The sequence below is a fragment of the Pezoporus flaviventris genome, unplaced genomic scaffold (assembly GCF_033815535.1).
Source record: "Pezoporus flaviventris isolate CSIRO_AGI_PZ_B2104156 unplaced genomic scaffold, CSIRO_AGI_Pfla_v1 ptg000083l, whole genome shotgun sequence".
Lineage (NCBI taxonomy): Eukaryota > Metazoa > Chordata > Aves > Psittaciformes > Psittacidae > Pezoporus > Pezoporus flaviventris.
In genome coordinates this window covers 7,817,703-7,839,127 of record NW_026892631.1, presented here as the reverse complement: position 1 = coordinate 7,839,127, position 21,425 = coordinate 7,817,703, and the positions used below count along the sequence as shown (strand labels likewise).

The 21,425-nt window shown below is 43.0% G+C and overlaps 1 protein-coding gene across 22 annotated transcripts in view; it reads left to right on the top strand.

Annotated features, from left to right (window-relative positions):
• Nucleotides 1–8,273: 8,273 nt before the first annotated feature.
• Nucleotides 8,274–21,425, top strand: part of NRXN1 (neurexin 1) — a 680,000-nt gene continuing 666,848 nt past the window's right edge. For 18 of the 22 annotated variants that reach the window (XM_061475295.1, XM_061475294.1, XM_061475283.1 and 15 more), the window contains exon 1: nucleotides 11,748–13,259. In XM_061475295.1, coding sequence (XP_061331279.1) covers nucleotides 12,521–13,259 — 739 coding nt within the window. In that variant the 5' untranslated portion in view covers nucleotides 11,748–12,520. Of the gene's footprint in view, nucleotides 8,380–8,450; nucleotides 8,467–11,747; nucleotides 13,260–21,425 lie in introns of those variants that run through there. The other 4 variants (XM_061475305.1, XM_061475304.1, XM_061475274.1 and 1 more) reach the window with 2 other exon arrangements.

The following is a 21,425-nucleotide window of genomic DNA, read 5'->3' as shown; positions in this document are numbered from 1 at the left end:
CAGAGAAGCATATTTCTCAGAAAGAGACACAAACCTCTAGATCCTACAGAAATTCTGAATATCCGTATTGGGTATAAGAAGTAGTTTCCTGGGCTGGGAGAATAGGCTGTCCAATACGCTGGCATTTCTTGGTGTTTGCAGGTGGCACTAGAAGGAACTCTGGAGCTATAGACAAAGCGCTGCTAAGAATTTATTCATGGTAGCTGCATTAACACATTCGACATTACTTATCTGGAAGGTCAGACCAGAAACATTATTAGTATTATGGAAAAAAAGGCAAAAGCAATATTGCCTAGTCTGAATCTTAAAGTGAGTGGGTTTGGTGCTGAACAGAAGGGAAATAATATTACTATAAAAACTTCTGTGACTTTTCCCCTCCAACAGGACCACAAGAACTATATTCAGTTATAGCAGTGGGAAGTTTACCCTTTCCAGTCAAATTTACCCTGAAAGCACCATGGGATCAGCCATAAAAAATCCTGCTGTGCAACACACCATGTGCATCAACTAGGTACAGGAGGAGAAGCAGCCACAGAGAGTTCTCCCAACAGCTCCAATCTGCTCTCATACTATTTCTGACCTTGGCATGATCATAATACAACTAAAGATATGTGCTTTTCTTTTTGGCCAGGGTTTGCTTCTGTCTCCTTCATATATGCCATGTAGTCAACTCCCCCTCTTCTTTGTTCCTCAGGGCTATTGTAAACTGATAAGATGCCCAAGTATTTATAATTTGTCCTACACCTCATTACTTCTTTTTTGGCTCTAGGCAAAATGCTTCATCAGCAACAATTTTGATCTGTTTCCTTTTATATATTTTTGTTTGCATTTTGCTCATCACCCTTTCTTTATTTCCAACAGCAACTGTTGCTTTTTTAACTTTGGTTGCTTGCTTTTTTCTTCTCACTTCATGTCAGCATACTTCACCCCCAACTTGTCTCCTCTGCTGTCTTCCAACCTGTCTTTCTTTCAGTTCCTTGTCTTATTCATAGAATCCCAGACTGGTTTGGGTTTGAAGGGACTTTAAAGTTCATCCAGTTCCAACCCCCTGCCATGGGCAGGGACACCTTCCACTAGACCAGGTTGCTCCAAGCCTCGTCCAATCTGGCCTTGAACACTGCCAGGGATGGGGCAGCCACAGCTTCTCTGGGCAACCTCATCTCATCAAAATCTCATCCCAATCTCCCCTCTGTCAGTTTAAAGCCATTCCCCCTTCTCCTGCCCCTACAGGCCCTTGCCAAAAGCCCCTCTCCAGATTTCTTGTAGGTGCCCTTTAGGTATTGAAGACTGTTATGAGGTCTCCCCTGAGCCTTCTACTTGCCTTCTCTGGTACTTTCTTTTGTGCTGTGTTACAAACACCTGAACTATAAAGAAGTAATGATAACACTAAGGACTCTCAAGACAGACTGTGGGGACTAAACAAAAATAAACTGAATCAAGCATTTAAACTAATAGTAATTAGTACTGGAATTTCTGGAAAGGGCAACTCTCACTTCCCTTAGTGAAAGGTTATTTGAACTAGGCATCCCAACAATAAAGCTGCCCTGAAGTGTAAAAATACACAGTGCAGTATTCCCTTAGTGAGACTCATCAGCAGGTGTATCATTTATGGTATAAACACCAATGATCTCAACTACCTATTTGCAGCTTCACACCACAAATATCCCTCTGCTGTGATGCCTTAGTAATTCTCACCAACATTAACAATTATAACAATTTTTGAATCAGAGTATATCTTCTGATTACTAGGAAATTATACCCTTATGAAAAGTAATATATTTTTAGTATACTTGGCACCCTTTTAGTACAGCTAAGTATCTGTAGAATACTTGAATTATAGCAAGTATACTCATTTTTCATAAGTGTAGAGTGACACATTATAAAACAAATTATTATAATCAGAGATTTTCTTGACGCTATCAAAGGGCTTGATTCAAAATGGGACACGTTCAGCCCGCATTAGTGGTTAGAGGGAGCTGAGGGCACTCAGCACCTTCGAGGGAAGTTCCCATGTAAGACCCAATTCTGCAGCTGTGCAAGATGCAATTTCTTTGATTGCTTATACTAATTTGCATACTACATCTATGATTTGGCCACACTGATAAATTACACTAGAATATTGTGGTGTTGTGCCAGCCTTACAGACTTGCTATACACTGGTATAGTGGTGGACTTGGCAAGTCCTGGGGGAATGGTTGGATTTGATGATCCTGAAGGCCTTTTCCAACCCAGATGATTCTGTCATTCTGTGGTTTTCAATCTGTGAGGTCCTTGGAAAAGAGCCTGGTTTTCATTCAGAGCCCCACATGACAGAGACTACCCAGAAGCTCTCCTAACACAAAGGGGCCCTCACCACACTGATATATCCAGGCAGCTCCAGGATCCTAGCAGAGAGGATGAGGAAGGTGATGACTGCTGCTGCTGATTTCATGGAAATTTATACAAATCACACACAAATGGCATTCATATGAATTCCATATAAATTACATCAATTACATAGGAGTAGGAACTTAGTGAAATTTTTAAAGGAATTATGGGAAATCATATGAGCAACATTTATAAAATACTTAGATGAGTTTTCTAAGAGTTTTTTAAGAAATATTAAGCACAACACTTCAGGGTTTAAAATAATCTGTCTTGGAGACTGCAACAAAATATTAACCTCACGTCTGCTTACTGTGGGATTTCTTACACATTTCTTTCAAGCACACGATTCCACAGAGTTATGGGATGACATGAGCTTCCAAGTACTTCTGGTGACTGTTGTCCACTCAATGGCAACATACAACAGTTTGTTGTTCTCTTCAATTCTGCTTTTAAGCTAAAAGATTGCTTATACTTTGCTGCTTAAAAACTGAAACCAGTTTTTGAAATAGAGAATACTTGGGTATTTAAAACTGATTTAGTTCCTTACATTTTTGCAATCAGAGGCATTCAGTTGCACAGTATTTACATGTACTATTCTTAAACTCAAATCTGGAAGGACAGCCTTGAGATTTGTCTGCTGCATGCAGATACAAATACTTGACACATTATGTCATGTTATCACGTAAAGATTCACAGAAAAGAATCACTTTTCCATGAATATAGGGGCCTCTCTTGTAAGTAGCAAAGATAATTAATATGAAAGTTACTCTTACAATTAAAAAAACCCCACCGTATTGATATTCATATCAATCCTATTGAACCCTTCAATAAAGAAAATTCTACCACAGCCTTCTTATGAACAGAGTTAATACCAAACCAAATGTGCTTTAGAAGACAGTTGATTCATCAGTTCTCTGTTTTACCATGTTTTGCCCAGCTGACTGATACAGGCTGTCTAATCCAAACATATACATTAAGAAGGACCTTTTGCACCATTTTGCACCTTTGGTGAGAAAACCTTTGCTACTTGGGTCATATCATAATCCATTCCAAAACCCACTGAAGATTCATCAACAGGGCTAGCTGATACATGACCTTCTGTACAGCTCAGAAGAGCTAATTCGGCGTCTTTCATAATAGATTTATCCTGGTGATGGGTGCTGCTGTGCCCATCAGTCAAGCCCTGTGCACAACTGGAGTTAGAACTGGTATAATCATAGAATCATAGAATAGTTTGGGTTGGAACGGACGTTGAAAGGCCATCTAGTACAAGTGTGTGTGAAAGTATACTGTATCTTCAGCTGTGAGACTTAGAGCCATCAAACTATAGATTCTTGTCACTACTGATGTCTTTTAAAATGCAGTTTAAGGATTTTTGAGGTCTTGGTAGCTCCTGTATTCTTCACACTATACATTCCTCAATGAAGATTTTGTTGTAGGAATATGATTATTTTCACACCCATCAAGTTTTCCTTTCATTTAATTAAACAGAAAAACAGACAAACCCACAGATTGGTTATGCAACTCCTAGTAAGTAATACAATTTTTAATTCAATGTCTCACACATGTTTCATATACGTAGATACCACCTATATTTATGCTTTGAACTACTAAACAGGTCTGGGTTTTTCAGTGCTTTAAGCAATTCCTTGCAATGAAGCTACCAAGCCAAAAAAAAACCCGAACCTACCTTAATCTCTGAATCATCCCAAGATTTTAATCTTGGGGATCAAATGGGGATTTTCATCAGGATGTTACTTATCACTGTTGAATTCTTTTGAACATGTGTCATGCTAATTTTTCTATATAACAGTAAATATAAGAAAGCAGTTATTTCAAAGGACTAACGTGTAAGCCTTGAAATGGTTTGTGGTCAGCTGAGATTTTGACTTTACCAAGAGTCCACAAATAACTTCTGATTCTCTGATATGCTTACACCTTTTCTGATAGTGTTTGTTTTCTTTGGATAAAACTCCTTTTGGAGCCCAAAAGCCACCTATAAACTAAATGTGTCTCCAATCTTCTCATTGTAACTAGAATATTATAGCACTAAACACAGCTGATACCTTCTGAAATAGCAGAAGACTTGGAAATATCATTAAAGCCAGTACTACGTGTAAGGTCAATAAATACTTTAAGTCCTCGTAAGTATGCTCCTTTATTATTTATCCATTCAGAATTGGTTTTAAGCAAGTTTTTAACACCTCAATCCTCCAAAGTTATGTATAAGCTAGCTCAAAAAATACGTTATCTAGAGACACTATCAAAACCAATCCACTTTTAGTTAGATGCCTCTCAGTTCTGTTTTCTGAATTCAAAGTGTAACTCAGTCAAATACCTCCAGTACTATATTTGATTATTTGCTGCAATTCGTTTTATCCCATAAAGGTTTATCTCTCTCTTTTACCTCAAGATCTTCCAGCGCTTCAAAATTTTCTTCAATTGGTTTGAGTTGAGCAAGTGAGGATCTATGTAATGGGCTGACTTTGTTCCAAAATGGGTATCTTCTGATTCCTTACTGTATATGTAACTACTTTCTTTACCCACAGCTGAGACTGCCTAGTAACATGGTAGCTAACGGGCAGAAATGATAACTTTCTTCCTCTGTATTTCTTTAAACCTCACTGGCTGTATAGAGTTACATACCGCTCTGCTAGTTCTGCTACACATCTATGTCATCCTGTTTGTTCTTCACTCTGGACCATCTTCTAAAGGTATTACTGAATTGTTCAAAAGAATGTTACTGGCTGTCCTTGAAAAGAACTTGTATTCAAACACACAACAGGTGTTGAAACCCACAACGTTCTGGTGGGTCTGGAGCTCTTCTCAAAGGTTCAGTTTAGTCCAGAAGGATTACTGATGATAGCTCCAAAGAAGGGAAAGATGTGGAGTGATTACAACCAGAACAGAGCTTTGATGTATCCCCAATATCTAACCACCCCATTATTGAACATACCCTGTAGCACTTCAGCAAAGAAACAGGTTTCCTCTCTTTCAAATATTTAAAACACTTCCTGCTGTCTCCATCCCAGAAATAACTTTGTTCCTTCTCACATCTTCCTGATACCTGCCCAGATAACCAGTGTTCTCTGGAAGCACCTTTAGTTCCATCTTAATTGTGTGTTTTGTGTTGCTTTTTCTTTATTCCTCAGTAGAATCATTCTTATTTCTTCTGCACCTCTTTGACTGGTTACTTCTTTTTATTAGCTCTGACAGCCATGCCAATTGCATGTGCGTGGTTCTGAGACAGCCCCAGCATTCACTTCAGCTTGCCAACAAATCTCTTATTTAAAACTACCACTGTTGGACAATTTCACATATGTACTTTGTAATGACTCAAAGGCACTTTGTTCTGACAATATACCTCCAAGTCTGAAACCTCCAAAAGGTCTCAGACTTGCAAGCTGGATAACGTGCTGCATTCTCTCTGACAGAAAATATGATTGGTTTGTTTCCAAGATTTATCATTGCTGCTTTTATCTCTTTACTTTTCAAAACCTATAAATATTTTGGTATAACATGGAACATTAATTTATGCAGAAGAAAGTCAGGTTTCTGTAAGGCCACGTGCTTCTTACAAGGTATTCCATACATTTGTCAAGCTGAAAGACCTACAAAGATAGATGGCTTGGAAGTCGTGGTTCTTTTTTTTTTTCTCCCTTCCTCCTCTTATTGTTTTTGTGCTGCTTCAGAATGAATCAGCTATGACACCATATGCTGCAACAATTGCTGAGAATGACAGAAGGAATACATGCTCCTCAAACTCAACCAAAAAACACCGTTAAATTAAGGAAATTGTATTCTCCCTACATCTCCCTATGTCTTCCTGGCTCATGTAATGTCTCATTGCTCCATTCCTATGTAGGCTCTTCCCAGCCCTCCTCTCACTGTGGCAGGCTTTGTACTACAGATTTAGAACATGAACATCCTCTGGCTACTGCTGGAATAACTGAGCTGTCCCTCTGTTAGAAGACAGAAGAATCCTCCTCTGCCTTTGCCAGCACCACCACCATGCCAGCACCTCCAGGGCGGACTGGGCTTTGGCTTTGATACTCCCTATGTAAGAACCATGTGTTCATCATGAGCAAAATAAGGCCATAGATTGAGAATATTATGTTTTACATTAGATGTATTCCCACAGACACTGAATACTGACTTCCACCAGGTTACAGTTTTGCTCCTCTAGAACTGCGCATCACTTATCCTATTGCAGCCTCTGATTTATACACTTTTCATGGCAGAAGAGATATTTGCTCCTTGCTCTCTTTGCATGGGTCAAGTTACTAGAGCTGCCGAGAGAAATCCTCACTCTGAAAATAACTGGATATGGATATCATCTAGCTGAACAAAAGGGAGGCCTGATTATACTCAAGATACGTTGCGTATCTAGCAAGCTTTTCTTCCCATTACTTAACATGTTGCTTGGTTACCTCATCAAACTTGTCTGGGAGAAAGCCTGTTTCATTAAGAAAAAATAACTCATAAGGCTAACTCCTCTGGGACTGCGGTGGGAGAATGACTTAGGGGTTTTTACATTTATTTCTGACGTTTCAGGTCAAAACTAAGATGCTACATTCACATCCTGGACAACAAAAGGTATGCTTGTACAGACCATTCACAGAAAACTCTGGAGTGCTCTTGAGACTTAGTGTGATAAACAACACTTTCTATGCTAGTAAGTTCCCAGGCCACTGGCTAAGGCAACATTCAAATCATCTACAATCAACTCATCACCTTTATGTGGGCTACTGAGTACAAAGTTAAATGCCAGTCAATAGGCAAAACCAAGTATGTTTGGCATGATCAAACACATTCACTGCAGCTAAACCCAATGATCATGAGAAACCTTCAATTCCTCTAATAGTTTGTGACCGTTTGGAGGCAACGTGTCAGGTAGGTTTAAAACCGCACCAGAGAGCAGTGAGGCTTTACCAAAGACTTCTCCAATGGTTGTAGATACAGTCCTTGGTCACGAGCCTCTACCTCCATTTTCCCCACAGGCTGTGCAGAATCCTCCAAGCTTCAGTTCTGGGGAAAAATAATAACAACATAGAATCATAGAATCAACCAGGTTGGAAAAGACTTTCAAGATCAAGTCCAACTGTTCCCCCAGCACTGCCAAGGCCACCACTAAACCATGTCACTTAGGGTGTTATCTACACGGTTTGTGAACACTTCCAGGGACGGTGATTCCATCACTGCTCTGAGCAGCCTGTTCCAATGTTTGACTACCCTTTTGGGGAAGAAATTATTCCTAATATCCAGTCTAAACCTCCCCTGGCACAGCTTGAGGCCATTTTCTCTTGTCCTATCCTTTGTTCCTTGGGAGAAGAGATCAGCCACCTCCTGCCTCCATCCTCCTTTCAGGCAGTTGTAAAGAGCAATAAGGTCTCCCCTGAGGCTTCTTTTCTCCAGACTAAACCCCCCTCAGGTCCCTCAGCCGTTCCCCATCACACTTGTGCTCCAGGCCCTTCACTAGCTCTGTTGTCTTTCTCTGGACCTGCTCCAGCACCTCAGTATCTCTCTTGTCATGAGGGGCTCAGAACTGAACACAGGATTCAAGGTTCGGCCTCACCAGTGTCGGGTACAGAGGGATGATCACATCCCTGGCCCTACTGGCCACACTACCGCTGACACAGGCCAGGATGCTGTTGGCCTCCTTGGCTCCCTGGGCACACTGCTGGCTCAGCATCAACAACAGCAACAAAACCACACACCCCCTCCCAAAAAAGCCACGCCGAGGAACAGCAGTTCCGGCTGGGTGGCAGAGGTGTTTCTCCGCCTCACCCCCTCCAGACACCGCGGCGGGGCTGGTGATGTGCGGAGGGTGCTGCAGCTATCGCGGCACCGCCCCCGGCGGGCAGACGGGCGCGGCGGCGTCACGCAGCGGCTCCGCCCCCCGCTCCCGCCGCCGCGCACCCGCAGCAGCGCCCGCCCCGCTCCGCTCCGCCGGCGAGCGGCACAGGCAGCCCCGGCAGCCGCGCCGGCCCCGGCCCGCCGCACCCCGCGCAGGTAAGGCGCGTCCGGGGCGGCGCGGAGGACGAGCCCCGCTTCGCGGCGGCGGAGGCAGTGGCAGAGGAGACGGAGGAGAAGGCGGCGGTGGGTTTGCGTGCTGCGTTGTGAGAGGTGGATGGCCATGAGGGGAGATGGTGGAACAGAGGGAGAAGTTAAAGGTTGGATGCGGTGATGTATTACCCCTTTCAAAGGAGGAGGAGGGAGAGGGTCTGTGAGACTTCGCATCCACCCGCTGCATGTTTTCCCTTGGCGTGAGCTGCCCTGGAGAGCGGCGACTGGGGGTGAATATCGCAATATTGTTGTGATTTATCGGCGGCGAGGGGTTTGTGCAGGAAGTGCATCGATAATTTGGGACATTTTCTATTGTAAGCCAGAAGAAAGAGGGCACCCGGCTGCTTCCATACGTGTTTGGAACTGTTCGGGTTCCTGCTGATGGTATGCATTTTTTTGAAGGGGTAGAAATTATATCATGAGCATATTAAAATGAATACATCTGCAGACCGGGAAGGTAGCAGAATCGATCATTCCCATCGGTTAGGAGAGGATTTGATTCTAGAAATTACGTAGAAATGAAAGCCAAAGATTAATGAAGCTGTTATCAAGTGTGCTTTTGAATTAGAGCGCTTCTCCCTTTGGCTGCAGCAAGGTTGTTTTTCAGATCCTTTTATTCCATCCGGTAATTTGTGAACTCTTTGGTCTTCCCCGCACCCGGAGACAATGCCGAGTGCTTCATACAATGAGGATGGTGCCAGGGATTGTGCATGCCAACCAACCTGGCGTTTAAGGATTTATCGACCTATGGGTGTCTCTCTCTCTCTCTCTTTTTCTAATTTGAAAAGGCTCAATCGGGGCACCTGTGACTAAATCATCGTTTTGGAAGCAAAAAAAGATGGTTGTGGAGGGGTGGGGGGAGCACGTTAATTCCCCGGTGAGGCGCTGACTGCAATAGATGTATTTCTGTTGGTTTGTGTCTGTTCCTCGCTGCATACATGTGTGTTCACACGGACGTTGCTGGGAGGGATGGCTGGTACTTGAGAGCCCATCTGAGATAGAGATATGTGTTAATAAATTGTCCTCTTTTGAGAAGGGAAGTGTCCCTCTGCTTCCGAAATGACTAGACAGGTCCGAGCTGTTTATTGACACTGTGTGTATATCGACAGTAATAAATAAGCAATTGGTTGGATTAGGTTGGGGGGGGGGGGTTCTTCCCCCCCCTTGAGTTTTTATCTTTTTCTTTCTCCCCCCCCCCAGTCTTTACATCCTTATTTTTTTTCCCTATAATTTTTTCCTCTCCTTTCCCCCCCTTCTTTCTTTTTTCCTCTCTCTTTTCCCATTCTCTTCTCCCTCTTGCCGCCGCTGCTGTGTGCGTCTGTGTCTGTGTGAGCGGGAGGGGAGAGCCGGTGCCGCAGACAGAGGCGGCCAGCGGGCAGGGATGCTCCCGAGGTGGGATCCCCGCTCCGCGCCTCTCCGCGGACACCTGTAGGGATCGCTCGGGAGCTCGCACACCCTCACACGCGTGTCCTTGCTCTGTTCCCACCCCCCACCCCCCCCCCAGTCCCCGGGGCTCCCGGCACCCTCCGCCCCACGCAAAGCTGCGCTCCCCGCGCCAACCCTCCCCCCCTGCGCCGGGCCCCGCGCACCTTGCGCCCACCTTCCGCATTTTCCACCCACCGCTTCCCTCGAGTGACCGGCTTCCCCGTAACCTCTTGAACACACACACACACACACACACACACACACACACCGGCCTTCAGTCGTGTCCCCCCCCCAAATCGTGTCTCACGCTGCCGCCCAGCCCTGGCTTCCCGCAGCCCCCCGCACCCTAAATCTGCTGCCCCCCAACCTCCCGGGTGCAGCCGGTAGCGGAGGGGCCGCTTCTGCCGCCGGCGGGCGCAGGGACCGGCCTCCCCCACATCGCCTGCCCGCCGCCGCCCCGCCGGGCCGCGCAGGGCGGAGCTGTTCATGGTGCTGAAGCCGGAGCCGCCGGCGCCGCGAGCGAGCGTCGCCCCTGCCCGCAGCCACCGGCCGGCAGCGGGGAGCCCCTCGGCTGGTAGCTGCAGGGCGAGAGGTAGCTCCTGCGGGGGAAAGGGGAGGCAAACCGGGGGGCTCTGTGCTGCCTGGTGCGGGCTGGGCACGGCTGGCCTCTGCTCGCCAAGTTTGGGGGCTCTCCTCGCCTCCCTTTCGCTGCTCTTGCACACCTCGCATGTGACAGATAATAAAAATAATCGTGTTGACATTTAGAGGGATGGAATTAAATATAAAGACAGAGTAGGAGGTGACTTAGCAGCTCAGAACGTGTCAGGTGCAGGCAGCTGAGGTGTGTGCCTGTTTGAAAGAAGGTTTCACCCTGGCAGGCTCATCTCTCCTCTCACCCCCTCCCCAGATCCCAGTCCAGCAAAGGGCTTGGCAGCAGCTTTGGACATGATACTGTGCCTGCCTAAGCGCTGCTGGCTAAGAAATGGGAGGGAGGTGAAGGGGAAGGGGTGGGCGAGGAAGGTGTTGGAGATCCTCTCCTCCATCAGGAGAGATCTGCTAATGCACACCTTCCAGAAATGATATAGCGGCTTGGGGGAGAAAAACAGAGAGGGGAGCCTCTCTGCTGAAATGCTTTGAATGCAGAGACCTCTTCAGAGGAAGAGAGTGAACTGTGGCATATATATTATTTTTAAAAGGAGGAGTTGTCCCTTAAATAAGGGCAGCTGAGTAAACATGCATAAAATACTGCAACCCATTTCAGAGGACTAGCACCTGGGATTAGCTGATCTGCATTGTGAATAATGTCAACATCAGAGCTGGCTTGAGTCAGATTTTCCCTGCCATAACAGAGAATATCAGTGGGGAAAGAAACCAGGTGGCAGAGGAAAATGTGGTTGGAAATTTTCAAAAAGCCTTCTAAGAAACCATTGCAATTCTTCCTCTCCCCATGAAAATAAACCAGTGGGTGTGCCATGTAGAGTGCAGCCTGCCAGTTCCTGCTGGGAGCTCAGTCCACTTTGTACGCTTTTGAGCTGTATTGGAAAGAACTAGAATTGGGCTTGGGAGCATCATCTGCATTAATAGGACCCTACAGCTTCACAGGTGCTGCTATTTCCATAAATAAATTACAGTAAATCGCAGAACAAGCACCATGTTTTCTTTTTAACATTGTCCTTGTGATAATAAAATCTGGTGCAAAGATTTAGGTTTAGCGCTGCAAGTTGTTATGATTCCTCACTAACTCCAAAATTGCAGCAGCAGTTCATTTTCCTAACATGGAACAGCAGTTGAGATGAAAAGTTAATCACAATCGTGCACTATTGATCAACTTTATGATTTAACATGTTCTTAGTTGTAATTTCTTATTATTCTGTTTCAATTCCTCGCAGATTAGAAACAAAAACAATAGAGGAAAATCACCCCCCTGGATCTTAGCCTTGGCCTTTTGCAAGCAAACAGAAGAGGAGCTGTCAGGCTTTGCATGTCAAGTAGCCACTCGGCTGTTTGACAGCTTCTGGGTTTCAACCCCATTGGGATTGAAGCAGCTCAGGAAACCATGAGCGATGAATCCTGTCGTCTGCTGACGCTGCTCTAGCACCATGGCAGACAGTCCGTGATCTGACAAGAGGATCCATTCTAGGGAGGCAGCACTGGGATTGGTAATTGGCTTCCTGGGAAACTACAGCTGGTGGAGAGGATGTAAAAGGAGGTGCACACATCCCGGGATATTGTTACGGTCTTGCCAAGCTGGTGGATCCACCTGGAGAAGGGTTTTGCCATCGATTTTGTTTTTTTTCTCCCATTTTGGTAATGTTGGCTTTGGGGAAAATTTCTGCTGACTCACCTGCCCCTGGACACCTTTTGCTAATCCCAGCCGACCAGTGAAGAGACCCAACGGCACCTTCCCCCCACCGTGGGTCCCCTCCGGTGGCACCGGACCCTATCCCACACCCAATCCCATCCCGTGGGGCACCTGCAGCCTGTCGCCCCCCGCCCCGGGGAGTCCCCCACAGTGACCCCCGCACCCGGGGCGGGGGTGAGCGTGCCCGAACTTCCCATTGCGGCCGGTGCCCGGCAAGATTTTACCCTGTGTGCCGCCGGGGCCCCCGCGCCGCCGCCCGCCGGCCCCGCCGCCCCGCTCGCCCGCCCAAGGCCGCGCAGGATGGGTGCGGCGCTGGTGCGGCGCGGGGGCTGCCTGCTGCTCTGGCTGGCCCTGCTGCTGGGCTGCTGGGCCGAGCTGGGCAGCGGGCTGGAGTTCCCAGGGGCGGAGGGCCAGTGGACCCGCTTCCCCAAGTGGAACGCATGCTGCGAGAGCGAGATGAGCTTCAACATGAAGACACGCAGCTCCAGCGGGCTGGTGCTCTACTTCGATGATGAGGGCTTCTGCGACTTCCTGGAGCTCATCCTCACCCAGGGTGGGCGGCTACAGCTCAGCTTCTCCATCTTCTGTGCCGAGCCCGCCACCCTGCTCTCCGACACAGCGGTCAATGACAACCTCTGGCACGCCGTCGTCATCCGCCGCCACTTCAAGAACACGACGTTGATCATCGACCGGGCTGAGGCGAAATGGGTGGAGGTGAAGTCCAAGCGGCGGGACATGACTGTCTTCAGTGGCCTCTTCTTAGGGGGACTTCCGCCGGAGCTGCGGTCGGCAACATTAAAGCTGACGCTCTCCTCCGTCAAGGACCGTGAGCCCTTCAAGGGCTGGATAACGGACGTCCGGGTCAACTACACGCAGGCGTCACCGGTGGAGAGCCAGGAGGTGCGGCTGGATGATGAGCAGAGCCGCCTGTGCGCCAGGGAGGACGTCTGCCTCAACGGGGGCGTCTGCTCGGTGCTCAACGACCAAGCTGTCTGCGACTGCTCCCAGACGGGCTTCCGGGGCAAGGACTGCAGCGAAGGTAAGGTGCCAGTCCAGCTCGCTCCCCATCGCTCTGTGGAGGGGACAGATAGGAGGCCAGGCCTGCATGGAGTTTCATCTGTTTGAGTGGATCTCCCTCCTTCCCCTCCCTCCCTGCCACATCCCTGGCTCCTCTCTTCTCCGCCTTCTCCTCCCTGTCCTCCACGTGTCTCTGTGGCCAACCATGGTGCCATCACTCTTCTGTTCTTTGCCAGGCTGGGTGAGTGGAGGAGGGCATTATCTGGATGTCTTCCAGAGATGGGGTGCGATGCGGGGCTGTCCTGGGCAGAGGAAAGAGGGGTCCTGGGTACCAGGTGTCACCCAGGAGGGAGTGGGTGGCTGGCATCACACTTGGCAATGGACATGCTTGCCAGAGGCAGCTGGTGGCAACTAAGTTTGGGAGTGGGGAATGTGATGCTGAGGAGAATTTTACTGGATTAAGTGCAAAGATGAACTGGGTTTGTTTTTTTTTTTTGTGGGGTAGGGGAGACCCAGAGTGCACTTTGTATTTGATACTTGCCTCTGCTTTGTTGTTGAAATAAAATCACTGATTTATTTGTGAATTCCTGAAATTGTTGCTGGGGAGGAGGGGAATTATACAAGGGATTATGTTTTAGCATGGATGTGAATGGTGCTGCTTTGCAATGTGTTTAGCAATTCACCATGCCAGTCAGACAGGGAGAATGCAAAAGGACAAAGAGAAGTACATACTCCAAGACCACGGAATTCCTGAGTAGCTTTACAAAGGAACAGGGAGTTTAGAAAAAACAGCAGTTTCCTGAATCCCATCTACAAATAAATCACTGAGTAAAATATGACTCATATTCAGTGCCCATTGTTTTTGGCAAATGGAAGGAGCGTGAACATTTACTTTGCAGATGCATGTAGCACATTTTTTTTATTATTATTATTTTGCTAGTAAATGTACCATTGCTTGCAGCTCCTTAAGCATAGAAATTCCTATGTTGTGTACCTAGAACAGGACATAAAGGTATAGGAGTGAAATAAGAGCAAAGGTATCAAAGGAAAATATCCTCTTCATGTCAAAATTGGAGAGCAAAGCCCTAAGTTTAAAATTTAAAAGGTAAATATAAATAAGATACTAGCAAGGCCAAATGAAGATCTTCATTGAGTGGCTGCATGACATTTATGGCTGAATAATTTGCCTTCAGCATTTCTATCAGATTTCACTCATTATAAGAAAGAAAACATCATTTGTGACTGTGCTTTATTATGTAACACCTCCTGTCCTTAGTGTCAATACTCAAAACACTACAGTCATTCTGCATCCTGTTTACTTTATCTCTCATCTGCCATCCATAAAAAATCCAGACCCTGTTCACATTTTAAAATCATTTTTAGTAAGTAAATGATAGTTTCAGAAAATAAGGTATTTGCACTTGCAGTAGCACACAGCCCCAGAAACTGTAAAATGAAGTTATCTTTTATATGAGGCAAGATTTAGTATTTGGATGTAAATTTTTAATATCTCATACTACATAATATATAGCTATATGCTAAATATTGAGAGGTATTAGCATCTTTGAGTTGAGCCCTATAATAAACCAAAAAGAAAATTACGAGGTGTAGCAGCTTGGTTCAAGCAACAAGGGTTATTTATATACTATTATATATTTACATGCCCTTTGCATTAAAATATAGTTTATTTCAAGTTGCTTTGAACATGTAATATTTATATGAAAAAGCTCATATAATTGCATGTAATAGTAAGTTTAACAGCAATTTCTAAGGAACATTTTTACGTTTATACTGAATGCTACTGAAATACACATAATGTCCTTATATATTAAAAATGGTACAGAGCTTACTAGAAGGTAACAATAGTATTTAGAATCCCCCAAACTTAGGGTAAAATTTTGGCTTCATTCCAATACTGGTGGTTTTACAATTGACCTCAGTGGGAGCAAGATTCCCCTCATGTATCCCTTACAATTTTAGCATAGTTTCTCAACAAAGGATCATCCGCTACTCAGATTCTGATTTCATTGGAAACAGGAGACAACATTTCCACTGCTAGCAATATAAATGGCACTAGCCCTACAGTTTGTACCCCCTGGTATAAGAGGATAGTAACTGAAATTCCCATCAGTCACATTTTGGTGAAGGGATTAGTAACTACTTAAGTGTGCTACCAAAGATATTGAACTACTTTATAAATGATTTAGTATTCTAATAGAAAAGGCAGAAGGACAAGTAAAGCCACTGTGTCTGCCAAGAGAGAAACCCTGGCTATTGCTGTTTAGTTCTTTGTAGCCAACATAGAAATTACGCTGCTGAGTTTTGATCTTTTGTTCCTGGAATGTGTACATTTCCCACAGACCTTGTAAGAAGTTGCCACTGCTGAAGGATGGAGGATCATCTCAGACTGCAGAGATCTGGAGGGGTCTTTTGAGTTTTTCCTCGTTTGGCTTTTCAACTAAAAATAGTTGAGATGGGAAAAATCCCCAACTTTCCATTTTTATCTGAAATTGTAACCATGTGTCCTAGTTGATACCTTTGCTTTAAAGGTAAAAGATGGTTATTAAATGCTAGTTTTTTTAATAACTTTTTTGGGGGGGGGGCTTGGATTTAGTGTGTTTCTGCATCTCTGTGGTCTGGTAAGACAGAATCCCACAGTACAATGAGGACTTTAGGAATCAATAACAGCAACCACAAAGAAAATCTCTGCAAGATTTTCTATCCTGACTTGCACATTAGAGAGATTAAAAAGAATTGATTTAGAGTCGAAGTTTCGAGCCTTAGGATGCAATTTTTAATAGAACTTTTGTTGTTTTCAGGAAAAAAAAATCCTTTCTTTTTTTTCAGATTTTCATCTTTGAAAATCTCATTAATTTTTCCTGAAGTAAAACCCTCTCTTAAGAACCGAGTTTAACCAAGTTTGTTTAGTTTGGAAAACCCACAGTAATGCAAGTTAGTTCCAGTAGGCTTAACTGTTCCTGGACCTCTCTAATTCAGGAGTTGCCTGAACCATACCAGTATAAGAAGAGAGTTAGCTAGGGAAAGAACCAGATTTATTGCTTTCAGTCATGCCCTTTAGTTTGAATAGGATCTAAACCCTCTTCAACAAGAGCTTTGGCATGAATCACAGAAAAAGGACTGAAGTATTGCTTGAGGATCCAGGGTGTGCAATCCACAGCACAGAAAAATATGATCACTAACAGTTCTGTTGTGTATGAGTGCATGTACTTACGAGTAAAGACAGTACAAGAGCTTTCTAAAAGAGAAGATAAAATCTCAATTTAGTACTTAAACAGGCAAGGGAATATTATATCACATAAGAATACAGACTCAGTAGAAGAATAAATACACAAAATTATGATAAATTTTGTTAGGAATAAGACTAGCATTAAAATAAACCCTGATTGCCATATCAATTTTCTGATAATTTTTTGACATACATCATCGTCTTCTCTTCAGTGAAAAACTATTAGTCCCTGAAATGACTCAAACTGGTATGGCTTGAGTCCATGGTATTAAAGACTGATCTTTAAAATCAGATTTTTAGTGAATTAAGTCAGGGTCTTACAAAGGAGGGACAATACATGATTCATATCAGTGAGCTTCCATATTCCTCTTCTCATTTGGCTCCTTACATTAAAATTTCAGTACAAACCTCCTACTTTAAGTATTAAATAACGAAAATAGTGACCCTCTGGCTTTAGATTAAGAAAAAGTAGACATGTACAATTTTCCTTTCATCCTCATTTTTGTAAAAACAACCCTCTCCAGTACACTGTCTGAGAAAACAGGCAGAAGCCTCTGAAGAAGGGAATAAAAACCACGTAACACACGTTGCTTTGGAAGCAGTTTCTCACTGACCTTAGCTTCTTGTCACTTCATACCCTTCTGCTTTTCTGTATCTGTAACTGCTTGAAAAGAACTGCATACAGAATAATTTATCTTTTTAAAATACAGCTTGCCTACTTGCCTGAATATTAGCCTATTATAGAGGCAATTACTCTTTGAAGTCAAAGTATTCCTGTTTAGAACATGTTTTATTTTAACTGTTCTACTGAGTTGTTGTTTTGTGAGAAAAATGAGGCGCGTTCATGCAGCTGTTCACTGTAAGCGATGTTCCTCCTTGTCAGATATGCAGAAATTGATGCCAGTTTGAACTGTGAAAGGGATATTTTTTTTTTAAGGAAGTGAATTCCAGCTGTCTCAAGCTAGCCAGCATTTAGATTTGTTTGTTTGGGTTCTGAATATATTACATCAATCTTTGCAGTGCATATTTGCTTCTTCATGCTAACTTCAACAAAAGTCATCCAATATTTATATATTTTCTAAAAAATCATATTTTAGTTCAGTTAATTCTCTTGTGCCTTGAATAAGACAGAGAAAAATAGTTTGGGATTAATTATCTTTTGAAGATATGTGTTTGAGTGCAAAGAGATGCTAGTGAGCATTGCCTCATAGTCAGTCTTAACAGAGTAGCCACCGTGGTCTTTATCCTTGAATAGTTAGCTAAATACACTTTGAGCTAGTAAATACTGCGAGCAAGACTTTCCTTCTGATTTATACTTTATAATCTTTATCTACAATACGCATCTCTATTACATGATCTGTATTTCTTCTGCATGCTAAATTTCTTTTCAGTGCCAATGGCCACTGGGATGATGTTGATTTAGGCAGGAGGAAGGCTAGAAATCCCCTAGAGAGTAGAGATTATACGATGGTTCTGTTGTATTTACCAGTTATTAGATTAATTTAACACTAAATGTTTAAATTTTATTTTATTAATTTTAAACAGTGTGACTTTGTTGTCAGGGTAGAATCTTGAGGGCAGATAGCCAAATGATCCCATGGTCTTTCAAAACTGTGTTGAACCTGTACCTTTCACAGCTGGTCGTGTGAAAACAGAATCATTAAGTCAGTTCAAAGCAAAATTTTGCATCATTTTCCTAATGCATTTTGATACATTATTTTGTTTGCCAGGATTCAGCATTATGGGATATTGATTTCAGTATCTGTCTCATGTAAAATCACAGCAATTTAAATACTGTGTCACTGGTAATTAGGAACTGGCAGTCTGTTGTGTATTACCTTCTCAGAAGGCTACTTGTTGAGTATTGCTAATCCTTTCAAAATGCTGATGTTGAAATAGTTCCAGAATACCACTTACACATACAGCATACATCTTAGTACCCCAGATCAATAATATCTTATATAGTGAGGTTGTTGCTTCCCTTTGTGGCCATTTGAGATGCAGGGTCCATGCTAAGTCTATATTGCAAGTTAGAGAATGCTAATATGCTGGAATAATTTACATCGAGCAGCACAGGAGCTTGTGTCACATTGGTCAGATGAATTCAGATTTTCAATATTGTATACCAATATTGTCTATATTATACTGTAAGATTCAACACTTCAAGGCTTACAGGCATTTTGGACCAAATGTACTCGATCTTTTGTCTCAGCTGCAGTGTGGCTCCTTGGGAGTCTTAACAGTAGATGCTAGCCAAGGAGTTGTGGGAAAACATTTGGATTACAGAACATATCCTTTTATCCCATCATCATTTCTGAGCTGTTGGATAGGAATGGGGAAACAAGCTGGCAAGTAAAACCAGTTCTTGATAGAATATAGCTTTATATAGAGGCTAATGTTAACATATGCAGGTTTGAGGTTTTATGGTTCTTTTAATAAACATTTCAAAATTGGTTGGTAATCTCAAACAAAAAGGCTCATCCTTCTTTCTTGTTGAAATGAATATAATACTTTGTCTTCTGGAAAGCTTTGTGTTCCTTTCAGATAAATGAAACCATACCAGCTTCTGGAAAAATACTTGGTCTAGTTTACTGTGCTGTAGTTGAAATTTGCATACCTTCATAAACATATGATTTTACAGAATAATGAAGGGCATTCTGAGGTGCTGAGTACCATGTTCTACCTGAGGAGCAAGTTGTAAAGACCAAAGTATACTTCTTTTAGGGAATGATTTTGTAGAAAGTAACAAACATACGTTTAACTGTGTTGTTATGTATAGAATTGACCAGCAAAGTCAGGGAACATAATGCTTTGATGCCTTTATTGAGCGCTTCAATGCACAAAATACCTGTAGTAACTAACAAAGTATGAAAAACAAAGAACAAAGAATGAAAAAGCACATGACTTTGATATGACATTGCTTTCTGGGGTACCAGAGACAGTTCACACCACTTCTGTTTGGCTTCCCCATCTGTGAAGTTAAACTAATGGCACTTCATACAGGATTTTTGGTAGGATTTTCTTCCTGGCAGTCAGGTACTTGAAAGATTAGAATTTCTATTACATATCTAGTAGTGCACATGAAGACTTGAAGCTCCCTTTACTGTAGTGCAACCTTTTTAGTCTACAGAACTGGTAGTAGCTGGCTTTGAAATTGCCACCCTTCCTGCTGCCTATCTATCCATAGCGGAATGTTCAGAATAATGTGAGGGGTTTTTGTGCACAGCTGGTCTTCCACTACGTGCTTTCCATTAGTCTGACTAGGTATTGGAAATGATGTAGCTTGTCCACACATTATCATCCTTTGCAACATTACAACATCTGTACAAAAGTCATCCTTATTATTGTAAAAGGATTTAAGATTTACTGTCTTGAGGACAGTGGAGAACTCTGCCTCCCAAGTCAGTGATACAATTTTCAGAAGTTTAATTCTCTTTCATTTTCAATGAGAAATTTGGGGTGAAAGCTGGAGATGGCCTCAGTTATGCTTTGTTTGAGAGGCAGTATGCTGGCAGCATTCTGTAAGAACAGGATTGGATAACAGGGTTTTAGATTTCTTTAAAAATTCTATGGAGTTTGCATGAACCTGGAACTAGGCAGCAAATTTGGTGCCTTATATATCGCTGAAAAAACAGGTAATTCCATTGGAATCTATTTGAAGTCCTGTTGACTCAAGTTTAGAATTGGGGCAAACCTAATAACCTGCTGATTCTGAACTTATTATTCAAGTGGGAATCTGGAAACAGATCTAGGGCAAAGTAAGTCACCTGCTGATTCTGACTGTAGTATTCATCTGGGAGTATAGAGAAAATACTTTCCATAAATTCAGGTATTTATTACCACCATCATAATCATCATTATAATTATTAATTTAACACATGCTTATGAAGCATGCTGTAAGAATAGTTATGACTAATCTTGATTTACATTTAAGGGACTCTAAAAATCTGTTCTACAAAAAAAGGCGTGTGGTATATTCAATAAGAGTCACTTGCAGTTGCTGCCACTACAAACTGTGAAACAGCGTATTCTGGCTATGTAAGCATTACATACTAACGATGCTATGTTGGTGTGTGAGTTGCAGATTGCTTTTAGTCTGTGGCACAGTGCACAAGGTCTTGAAATTAAAAGGTCTGACTTCCTGGTGATTTTGTCTAGAGAAAGGGCTTTGTGTTGCTTAAAGGCAGAGAAACTAGACGGATCCTTCCCACAGCGATGTCTTCTTGTCATTAAGATTACATGTACAGCCATTATGGAGGTCACTGACATAGCAATTGGAGAGGTATGTCACAGTTCCAAAATTTCAGTATTACGTCTTAATTTCTGATACAGAATAACCTTCATGTTGATCTTCTTCCTCTTCTATGCTTTTTACAACAGATTTAAAAAATGACAGTTTGTCAAAGGGGCTATTTCCATTAAGAAAAGACTCCTTGAGAAAGATAACATGTATGTATTGTAAGTCAGATGTACTTTAAGAAGTGTATAGAAAATCACAGAATTAGGGAGTAGATGCGGGGTGAAGATCTGTATTTCAGTATTAGAATTTTCTTTAGAAGCTTATCCAGACTCTTCTTTGTTCGCAAAGGTGACAACAGAAATGTTCACACACACATATATCAGCATTTGTACAATGGGTGTCTAGGGAACAACCATACTGAATAGCTTTAGGATGAATTACAGTCTTCTGATGCACAGATAATACTAATTATTAATAAAAATATGAGAATTGGGCCCTATTGCTATTAAAAACCACACATGCTCTACAGCCCTCTTAGGACAAACATTCTCTTTCCTGATCCTGAATCACACAGGAGTGCTGAAAGTGATATAAAAATGTTGAGATTCTACTGATTGTAATGCAGTACCAGGATTACGTTTTACATTTGTGAAATAATTTTTACATTAGTAAATTTAAACTCTTAACCTGGAAGGCCCAAG